This window comes from Sorex fumeus, unplaced genomic scaffold (genome assembly GCF_029834395.1).
Source record: "Sorex fumeus unplaced genomic scaffold, SorFum_2.1 ptg000055l, whole genome shotgun sequence".
NCBI lineage: Eukaryota > Metazoa > Chordata > Mammalia > Eulipotyphla > Soricidae > Sorex > Sorex fumeus.
Window position 1 is genome coordinate 11,244,705 of NW_026606112.1, and position 12,121 is coordinate 11,256,825.

The 12,121-nt window shown below is 32.3% G+C and overlaps 1 protein-coding gene across 6 annotated transcripts in view; it reads right to left on the reverse strand.

Annotated features, from left to right (window-relative positions):
* PCDH7 (protocadherin 7) overlaps positions 1–12,121 on the reverse strand; it is a 447,959-nt gene that overhangs the window by 225,158 nt on the left and 210,680 nt on the right. For 2 of the 6 annotated variants that reach the window (XM_056125605.1, XM_056125604.1), the window contains exon 2: positions 3,130–3,238. The exons of 1 other annotated variant lie outside the window; for it this stretch is intronic. In XM_056125605.1, the coding sequence (XP_055981580.1) occupies positions 3,130–3,238 (109 nt within the window). Of the gene's footprint in view, positions 1–3,021; positions 3,239–12,121 lie in introns of all 6 variants that reach the window. 3 more of the 6 variants (XM_056125602.1, XM_056125606.1, XM_056125603.1) reach the window with 2 other exon arrangements.

Genomic DNA, 12,121 nt, shown 5'->3' on the forward strand with positions numbered 1-12,121 from the left:
TCGATATGATCATAATATTTTTCATAGCGATGATATTAGTTTTATAAATATATATAACAATTCAAGACAAAGGAAAGTATGTTAGTGATATTTTCTTTGAATAAATGTACAATTATTAAGTGTTTCTAAAATGGGTTAACTTCCAGGAATTTTTTCCAGAGACCCATAAAATCCGTAAATATATTGGATTTGAAGTTATCAAAATGATAATTCTAATAATTCTATTTAGTTCAAGTTAAAGAAATTATTTTTATTCTTAGAATGCATTCTTGCATTCTTCTTCCTCATCAAATAAAAGAAAATAGTATGAAGTCTATTTTTAAAAGAATTAATTTACATTCTCTCCTAGTGAGATGTATTATGCTACAGTATAGAAGTTCAATGGGAGGACAGTACTACAGTGCTACAGTATAGAAGTCAGAAAAATTCCTTTGTAAAGCATAAATACATGTCACTGTCTACTTAAATTTTTCTGTTAGTTTTACCTTTACTACATCATCCTGAAAATGAAATTTTAAAATTAACTTTCCCATCTTACCCTGTTTGCATCATAGTCATATAATATTATTGCACTGGAAATTTATCTTCTAAATTTTACAAAGAAAAATAATCCAAATAGTTAGTTATAACTGCATTGCATTTCAGAGGTTAAAATTCAAGGAAAATATTTGAGGTAATAATAATTAAGAACTCGGACAGCATCCAAAAATGTTTTTCATGGAAAATCCAATACAAATCCTGATTAAAACTTAACCAAGCAAAACACTACAGATTACCTGGATTCCAATTAAAGGTGACAAATGAATACTTGACAGGTTTCAATTTCAATTCTATTTATGTTTGAATGATCCATTAATTTTTAAGAAGAAATTACCAAAATAGAGTAATATAATTTCACCTTAAGGCCAGATAGGAGTCTGAAAATTTGTACCTAACAAAACTCTTACTCAAATGTCAAATACTACATTTGAATCACTCAAAATGAACCACATTTCCTTCTGTCACTACCTATAGATCTGGGCTAACATGAATCACAGCTAGCAGATGACGAATGGTTATATAAGTTTTAAATTTCTAGTGTCAATCACATAAAAATCAGAAAAAAAAATAGTTACATTTTGAAGATTCCTGCTGTTAACAGGACTAAAAACATGGTTAAAAAATAACTACCAGCCTTTTTAAAATTTTTTTTCCCCAGTAAATTTCCTGTTTTCCTATCAAACCCACCTGCTTCTTAACATTTCTATGAATTGTATTTCCTGAAAACTTACTACTATTTTTATCATGTATAATTTTGTTACTATTTATAATTTCATCCTTATTTTATAGGCACAAAATCCATATAAACTCATGGAAAACCACATTAACGTGATTATAATTTAAATGATAAAATATTCTTTCTATTAATGTGGTTGGCATTCCCAATTGAGACTTAATTGTAGACTATCTTTTTAGTGCATAAATAAGCACTTCTATAAACACAAGTTATATATCATTAAAATACTGAAATATAAATCAGAAATAGTAATGCCCTTCATTTAAATTATTTCTTCCTTGTTAGTATACAGGTATGTTTAAAATTGTATCCATGTGCACATAGTACACTTATATTTAGACTTAATTTTTATCAATGTGAATTTAAACTTACTTTCCTTAGATATCTATTCACCATTATTTCAATCTAAGTCCAAGTTTTACACTCACTTACATATCTAAAATTAATTCTTAAAATAAAACATCAAACTCCCACCCACATAAACATACACTACCATACATATGGAAAATCATGTCTTTATAGCCATATGGCAGATGCCATTTAAAATCTGGGTAACTACCAAGAAGGACACCAATAATTAGAACTTGATATCATAGCCTCCTGCCCTATAGTATTGTGAAAAGAGCAATCATATAAAATTAGTTTAGCAGTAACTTTACTTGGCTGATTTATGATATATTATTCTCTAATGTTAAACTTTGATATTCACAGTTAAAGTTAGAGGGGAGAACAGACTTTTTTTTGCATATGTATGCTCTATCTGCATGTTATCACCAAAGAAAATGTGATAGAGCATAAAGTTAATGGGGCTTATTTCACTTGGAGATAATGATAGACCTAAAGTCATTTTAATTTTTTATTAGAGATAAAGCTTGTGTGATTCCCCTTCCTTCCTGTTTGTATAATCAAATATTTTATTAATTATTAAATAATCAATTTAGGAAGAACTTTACCACTCCATTATTTGATATTAACATATTCCTCAGACATTAATACATAACCTGAAAACCAAAAAAATAAATTTCAGAACATAAACTAATGTGAATGCTTCCTAACTACTATTTGCCACCTAAATTTATAACTTAAAGTTAGTATAAGGCCAATTATAATAAGTCATCACACAACGAAAAAGAGTATTTAGAGTACTATTGCTTTCCTCTCTTTCACAACATAAAACACAAAAGAAATTACTTAAATTAAAGGCATCGTCCAGTAAGCATTTATGATGTACTTTGGAGAACCAAATAATACTGTTCTCATTCCTTGGATGCTTTTGAGCTAACACTTGAAAGAAGAGGTTTGAAAATGCATTTCTAAATACCAAAGAAAAGAATGAATCACATGTGTATTTGTCACTTCCTCTCACTAGATAATTGACTAGAAGAAATAGTTGCATGACAAAAACGGATAAAAGAAACAATAACGCAAGAACTTTCTCTGTTGTTGCTGTTTAGGAATTATGCACTGATTTAGTTGTTTTTACATGGCAGGTACCTCTCTGATTTATTTGTTAATGTGTTAATATCTGATAAACTCTTTTTAAATGCTGATGCGAGTTTGGTGAATTTTATCTCTATTATAATGATCATTTATTGGGAAATGTTGCAGTTGAGCAGCTGTTCCTTAGTTCAAATAAATAAGATTTAATGTCAGCTATTTTATTTGGGGTTTGACTGACCTTAGCAACTCTACTTAGAATGGCTCACTAGCGTGATGATGTGTGTGGATGTTGTGTTTGCCCCTACCATTTTCCATATGCTCTGCCTCACCAACACTGCCATCCGGCGTGGTCCTTTCATAGTTGTCTTCTGGGAGTGGAAGGGCACCCAGTCTTGGCCCTGATGAACTCTTACTGCTTGGTGTTTCTGACTCCTCCAGCCCGCTGTCATAGCAACTCTGCAGTGACCCCTGGTGAGGGTCCTGGGGCTGACTCACAACAGAAAACGTCACTCTACGAAATGGCTGTAAAAGAAAAGATTCTGAATGTCACTAAGATAGAAGATTGCACATGATCGTATCAACACATAAGATGACATACATCAAGGTCTAGTGACAATGCATTCATACAAAATAGTTCATTGCACAGTTTGATTGAAGTTTCGTTGGTTCACCGAATTACCCAAGGAAATGCCTAAAATTTAGATTTTATGCTAGAAAAAAACACAGAATATTCACATTCTGAAGTGCAGATTAAAAAGCAACCATTTTCCTTAAATACACTTGCAAGCCTGACATACTAGTTTCACATATTCCACCATTTTATATTTCGTCTTTACTTCAAGTGCTTTCCACAGATGCCTCTAAAAATAAGAAAAGGTCAGTGATTTGGAAAAGCAATAGTGAGTGAATTCATTTTAAGCCTTCATCGTGAAATACTTTGGCCATATAATGGTATAAAATTGGGATGGAATAGATAATATAGCAAATAAGGCCTTGTTTTGCATGCTGCTTATCCAGATTTGATCCCCAGGACTTCATGTAGTATCCTGAGCCCACCAGGAGTGATTCCTGAACACAGAACTAGAAGTAAGTACTGAACCCATTCTGGTGTGGCCCCAAAAACAAAATGAGAAAAAAAGAGAGTGTTCAGGAAATTTAAACTATTAAGGAGATAATGTATATATATATGAATTTAGATGCAGTTATAATATAGCATATGCATATATCTTACTCCACATGCATTAAAAACTAATTACCTATGGCCTTAAGTTTAAGATTGGCATTTAGGTAGCAGATGAAAATTTCATGAAATTTTTATTTCATAGATTAAAAATGCATTCAAAAATTTGTGTTAGCCAGGAAATGCAAGTAAATAGAAAAAATTACTGTATATGTTTACTATCATTATAATTTGTTTGAAAAACAGTGAACAGGATGCCTAGTTTAAGTTGCATTTTCTTTGGTTTTTGAACCACATCCAATAGTTTTCAGGAATCACTCCTATAGAACTCCACCGGATCTTATGGAACAGCAAGGAAAGAACCCAGACTGGATTCATGCAAGGCAAGTACTGTATCTAGTGGGTTATGTCTCTGATCCTAAAGTCTCCTTTTAACAATGCTGCAAATAGGCATTCAATTAGATGTTATGATTTAATATGTTATGATTTTAACAAATGTGAATAATTTATGATTATTATAATACACGTGAAGCCCCCGCATATGAGATTTATTAAGGGAACACACTAACAACATGTATTGGCTGTGTGACTTATGATGCTATTTGAAAAAATAATATAAAATGTTTTTTTAATATCTGTCTGAGATATTCTTGGCAATACTATATTCATATTTTATATGATTTGAAAGTGGCATAGAAGTACATATTTTAAATCTATAATTCAAACTGGCTCTTCCTAATAAAAACTATAAAATTACTACTGCCAGAAAATAATGCAAAGGTAAAGAGAGTTTTTAAAACTTTTTATAGCTTCAACACTAATGGCACAAATCACAACTGGAACAGGCAAAGTTTTCTCAATGTTAAGAATTATCTACATATGGCAGATAAGTGGCACTTTCCCAAATTTACAAATCTCTTTATTAAGGACTATATATATATATATACATATATATATATACACACACACACATATATATGTACAATATTCCCATTATTTATTTTTGTCTCAAAGAGCATATTGCCAAGAAAATCATTCCTTTTTTTTTTTAATATTCTGGGAATCAAATACGGGCTCTAACACATGCAAAAGCAAATAATCTATTTGAACCACATCCCAGATCCTCACTATTATACTATGTTATGTTATGTACATAGTAGTTCATCTTCCCTGTACTTTTTAAGAATTAACAGTCTTTTAAAAGTTCGTACTTTTTTTGAGGTCAAATAAAAATTCGGAAATCTCAGATTTTTTTTTGTCACAGCAAATAGTTTAAAGCAATTTTTTAACTTTATTTAAAAAATAAATAAAGCATGATTTGAAAACAACTGTAGAATATGTAAAGAATAAAAAGGCTACACATCACAGACTAAATTACACTTACAATAAACTGTTATGGGACTGGAGAGATAATATGGGGATAAGTTGCTTGCTTTGCATGCAGCCTTGGTATGAGCCCTGTTCTGCATATGGTTCCCCAAGTACCACAAGAATGACCCTTGAGCACAGCATTAGAAGTAAACCCTGAACAGAGAAAGGATTAAGGTCCCCAAACTAAAATAAATAAATTAATAAATAAGCTCTCTAGAAACAGTTTCCTGATTTACTAATAGTCCTCATAAAACTCAATATAGTATGATTCTGACAGTTTACCTTATATCTAAATAAATATAGAAATAAATGTGTTTACCACACTTTATTTTATATATGCATGTTTTTCTTTAAGCATTTTGTAATTATTGAAAAATTTAAAAGTAAAAACTTTAGTCTCCATAAGTTATTTTAAGTTGCATATAATATTTAATAATGAAAGGTAAAAAACTAATTCAATAATACTAAAGTCTACTTAAATACTGATAGAAAATATTTATTAATAAATTTTTGGATTAGGTGCTTTTTATTTAAAGTAATATAGGAATATTTTTAATTATAATCAAAAGCCAAAATAACAATAATCACATAAAAAATCACAAAATACTCCACCCATCATTTTACCCACATCTAAAATATTCAAAACAACACCAGCATTATATTGCTATCATTAAAACTTAATTTTGATATTATTAATAAATATAATTATGGAACCAACTATTTAAGCTGGGCAATGTGAATCAAATTAATACATAATCCAAAATTCTGAAGAACTCATTATTCAAGAGTTAAACTTGAAGGCTTAAACACTTCAGTAAATCATTTTGGTTTGCTTCCATAGATGATAGGCAGACAGATAAATTTTCTCTAGCTAGGACTAGAGAAAATATTTACATGCAATCCTTCATCATCAGATCGAATCATTTGAGAAAATAGGTTTTATTGGAGGACATTATAAGACAAAATTCAATTTTTTCCTATATTCTAGAAAGAGTGATTAAAATAGAGATGTATAGCAGTGTGTTGACTAGGACATGAGGACATTTAGTGAGCTTAAGATATTTGAATGTTGTACTTTGGGGTCTAAGGTGAACAATGATTTTGGATTTACAAAGACAAACTGATTGAAAGGAAGAGAAAGAAAAAAAGCTGTTGAGTTAGAACAGCGCCTTCTCTGTGACATTCTTAAGCTGTGCTCAACATTAATTCCAAAAATTCTAAGTGGCTCTCATCTATGGGAATCATAAAAATAGGTGATGTGGAAATAGCATATTTTAGTTAGTCATGGGAATGACAAAATTAAAGGGGTGAGGTCAAACTCAAGATATGAACATTTCTTGTAAGAGAAAGGACTACTGAAGACAGAGAATTAAGAAAGGTGATCTATGATACAAACAGTCATAGGAAGGGCAGCCAGACAATTATAAAGTAATCCTCTATAACTGATTGGATTCTAATTTCAGGGGTAATTAGCAAAGATTGAGTGACCCATAGGATTCAAAGAAGAGACCACAAGAAGAAAAGGAACAAAAAGTGGGGCAAGGAGCTAAGGCTCATGCATGCGCCTGACCCAGTTCAATCTCTGGCAGGATTAGTACGCTATACTAATATTTGTTTTGCAATCATTGTATCCAGAGAGTTTCAAGGGTATTATGACAATCATATATGCATTCAAGAAACTTAAAATCTCAAACTAGACAAACTGCATATAATTAGGTTGCAAATCAAATACAAATATTAAAAATGTGTAAAGCCTGGTTGGGAATTTGAGCATTGCAAATAGAGATTTAGGGTTGAGAACTCAAAAAGAAGTTTTATAGATAATATGTATTTGAGACAAGTTTAGCACTGTAGCACTGTCTTCCCGTTGTTCATCAATTTGCTCGAGCGGGCACCAGTATCGACTCCATTGTGAGACTTGTTACTGTTTTTGGCATATCGAATATGCCATGGGGAGCTTGCCAGGCTCTGCTGTGCAGGTGGGATACTCTCAGTAGCTTGCTGGGCTCTCCAAGAGGGACGGAGGAATCAAACCTGGGTTGGCTGCGTGCTAGGCAAATGCCCTACCTGCAGTGCTATTGTTCCAGCCCAAGATATCATATTTGAAATGGCAACAAGAGACTTTTAAAGAGGAAAAGAAGCTGGGAAGATAGTTTAGTAGTCAGGGGTGCATGCTTTGCCTGCATGGAAGTTTGAGTTCTGACCACAGCACCACGTGGACCCCCCCAGCCACACTGGGATAGCCCTAGTTGTCTCCAGCACTGCAAAAGCAAAGCAGTTCTGTTACCTTGGGTCTGTCATTTTAGTCAAGGATGTCTGGGTGTGGCCCTAGGCACTACTTAGGAGGTCTCTCTCTCCAGAAAACCAGAGATGGAAATTAAAGAAAAAGAAAGAAAAGAAAAAAAGTTAACTAATTTTTTTTCCTTTCAATTTCACTGAGGCATTGTGATTCACAAATGCTGTTACTTACAGAGTTTTATGCATATAATGATCTAACACCATAGATCAGTTCAGCGTTAAACCCAGAAGACGGAGAAATAGATCATCTTTAGAAAGAAAAACCTGTAAGAACAAAGGTAGCATGGGACGTGGGAAAGATTGCTGAATCCCATGAGACAATGGATTCATTCATTAGAAGGACACTTTTGCTATAAACCTCTAGAGCCTGGGGAGACTGAGAAATAGAACAGAGAAAGTAAAACACTGATAAGTAAACACATAAAGAAACAAAAAATGAGTGGACAGATTTTCAGTTTATATATGAGAGACCTAGCATCCCAGTTAAAAGAAAGAGTGGCATGAGAAGTTTGCCAGTATTAGTATTTTTAAAAACATTTTGCTCTGACATTTGAAAACACAAAGCAAAAGGAATGTTTTTAAACAGAATGCTGTAGAGAAATACAAAATTAGAGAAGGAAAGTAATAAGATATGAGAGAAATGAAATGAAAATTACATAGGTGATGCAAACATTAAAAGATGTTAATAGGATGTAGTTTGATAGAAGTAGTATTAGTTTTAAAAGAATGTATTAAAAATAAACTAAACTGAAGAAGATTCTATTCCAAGCAAACTATAGATTCACTATATGACCTCAAACAAGTACGCTGACCCTTAATTTTTATGCCTTAGGCTTAGACTCTATAAAATTTAAATAATAATACCTGCCTCTTACTAACTTAGATTCTTTAAAAAATAATGAGAAGCTTTTAAAAAGAGCCTTAAGGTACCTCAAAGACATATACTATAAAAGGTATTAAACCTCAGGCCACAGCTATATAACTAGAGCTGTCTCCAATAATGTTTTAGGCACTCTTTTTTTCCATTTTCTTCTTTTTTTTAAATATATCGAGCTGTCCCAGTAATTCACAAAATTTGTAAATAGAATTTTAAATATTTATGCATTTCAAATCTTATTTTCCAAATAATAAACTAAGGATTGTTATACATTCATTTTATAAATAAAATATGTATACCCATTAATACCCAAATCATAAAAATATTTTAATTGAATCATAAATGGAGTATGAATAGGTCTGCATTCAATTGCTTTGGAATGACAATTGCCAACTACTTTTTTTCTCTATCATGACACTGGAGACTTCCACTTGAAGACAGATTCCACTCTAAGAACTACTTTCTCCTAAATACATTAAAAGGTAGCTATGAAAATATGCAGTCACTACGGATTGCATATTTTGTGGATGAAAATATACTATGGTTGACATTGCTTTAAATAGCATTAGGACTTAGGACAGATATTCTCCACCATTTTTTCACTTTACTTATTTTATTTTTAGTAATAGGATTATTTAATTAATTGATTTTTCTATGGAGGGCACTAACCCAGGGCTTTACACATGTGGAAAGCCATATGCCCAGCCCTCTATTTTCTTGATCACATAAAATGTAGGAGACAATGTTAGAGGTTCTCTACCTGCCATGCTTATTCTAAACTGCTGGATCAGATGATAACTGAATCTTACCTTCTGCTCCTCATTTGAAACTATGCATTGTGGACATGTGGGGGAAATACTGACATTGGGAATGCACTGATAATTTTAATATAAAATTAAACTCCGATCTGAAAAAGACAAAAATTGCAACCAAAATTCTATTACATGCATCAGGTGTTGAAATATTGTTCAATAGTACATTTTCTTATTATTTTTTATATTATCCCTGCAAACTGTGAACTGGTGCAAAAAAATGGTATACTGATAAAATCAAGAGGAGGAGTCTAACATATCTCTTGAAGTAAGATTTATGCTCCAGGAACATTTCTGGAAGAGGGAAGAAATACGTGAGGGAAAATGTGATAAACATTTCATGAAATTGAGCTTTCAAAATTGATCATTTAGATTATCAACTAGTAAACTTAAATCTACAGAGTCTTGGGGCTGGAAGAATAGCACAGCTGGTAGGGCGTTTGTCTTGCTTGCGGCATACCCCGGTTAGAATCCCAGAATCCCATATGGTCCCCTGAGCACCACCAGGAGTAATTCCTGAGTGCAGAGCCAGCAGTGAGTGTTGCTGGGTGTGACCCCACAAAAAAAATCTACAGAGTCTAGTGAAGTTAAAGATCACTTATTTTTTTTTTATCTTTGCAAGGTTCTTGTCAGATATTACTATACATATGATAGTTAAATATTAGAGAAAGATAAAAACCACCCATCCTCTTTTAAAGTAATGGAAAATAATAGAATTTTAATGTGCACATTAAGCATTTTGATTTTGAAATTGACATTAATATGTTATTCTATTTTCAGAATAGTGGAATATGTATGACATTTCCAGGTGCTACCTATTCAAAATATCTTTGTCTGAAAGCTCATAGTTACTAAGACAATTTATAGGCCAAATGCATTTTCAAAAATAAAATAATAATATTCTTATTTTGATGCAATTTCTAATTGCTAGATTGATTAAAAGTCCGCTGTCTGGCTGGAGAGATAGCAGAGAAGGTAGGGCACTTCTTGTCACTAGGGTCCACTTCCTATCACCCCTTATGATCCCCGGAGTAGCACCAGGAGTGACCAAAGAAAGAAGAGTGTGACCACACAATAGATATATAATAATCAGAAAAAAATGTTATTACACCCTATAAAGGAATGCTATATCCCAGGATTTGATGCATGCCTTCCATCTGCATTAGAAACGTATTTTTATATAATATGTAAAATGTAAACCGGTTGTTTTTTTGCTCTGGTTGTGATGAATTTTAGAAAAAGAGAGAGTTGGAATTTAATAATATACATTTAATAATACACAGAAAAGAAAAATGATGGTGCCAGAAAAAAGGGAAAAATCTTTCTTCTTGAAGACCAGCTCTTATAATCTAATGAACTATCTTTACGGGGACTTTATTCACAGAAGGGGACACCATTGGATGCCATGGAAGAAATTTCAAGTTGAATGTCTTTCCCTATTAAATAATGCAGTGTGTCTCGCAGACAACTTTATTGGGAACTTTAAATCTGTACCTTCCTTTTTAGTTTCAATAGTTCTTCATAAATTTTCTCCTTATCTGAAACTCACATACAGCTGTCTCCATCACATCAATTATTTCTGAATGGCCTAGAAAAGCTTTTTTATTTTTTCCAATTCACTTAGTTATGTCCATCAAACAGACTTCTAATGACTCTCTTTGTCAGTCACAAAACACTGAAACCCTCGCAGAGCAGAACATTGCTGTATTATAGGGTGTGTTGCAGTTTATTTTTAAAGGGGAGCTAGCATTGAGATATCTTTTTGTTGTAAATGAACAGATATTTGGTTACTCTGCAAATGTTTTCAACCAGTGTCAGTGGCTATTGAACAAACATATTTAGGATTCCATGGTGAGCTAATTGTACTATATCTGGCAGAACCTTCAAACGAACTTAATCAGGTCTTTAAACTTTTTTAGGGGTTTCTTCCTTTGGATCTCCAGATTCTTATATACTTCCAACGGCCTTTCTTTCATGTCAATAGCAGATGAAAGAACATTAAAAAGAAACATGTTGAGACATTTGAATTAGGTAATTAAAACACAGGGAGAACGAGAAGCTAAATAACTTTGTTTCTTTTGATTTGCATGCAATTACACAGTTGACATTAGTGTTTGTATTTATACTTTGAAACTGGAATTGCAAGTGAACTTCAGAGTTTTGAGTTCAGTAGATAGCAAACTTTTAATGCTGCAAAACAACAATAAGGCATAGTAAAAACAAAAGGTAGCAATAAAGTGTCAGGAAGTGATTAATGATTTTACTTAGTTTTCTTTTAATTGTCTTTATGTCATTCCTTCATGGGTCTTGTTACTATTCTGTTACTGTAAAAGATAATACAATAATGAATTTTGACTATGATAAGAACTATGATAGCCTCAAAATTAAAAAGTAGCTATTTCCCCCTAATTAAATCAGAAAACAGAACAAGAACATTAAAAACCTCATTGTAGATGTGGGCGAACATTTTTTCCGGAGAAGTTTTATTTTTGTGTATTGGTTTTTGTGCCACACCCAATGTTGCTTACCAATTACTCGACTCTGTGCTAAGGAATCACTCTGGGTAATGAATGGGAGATCATATGGGATACCGTGATGCTGTGTACAAGGCAAGAACCTTACTCACTGTACTATCTCTCTGGCCCCCATCCCCTCTGAGAACTTTCTTTGAAAAGATGGTATCTTCTAAGTTACAAATTGTGGTCTCTAGATATTGTGAAGACAATTGTTCAGTTTACTTTTTGTTGATCTCTACTAAATTTAATTCCTTATTTGGCAATCATTTTCTGTGAAAGTCCAGAAATTAGAAAAACAGACAAATTACAATAGAGTTAAAATAGATCTGCTTATTAAGGAATTAAGGAATC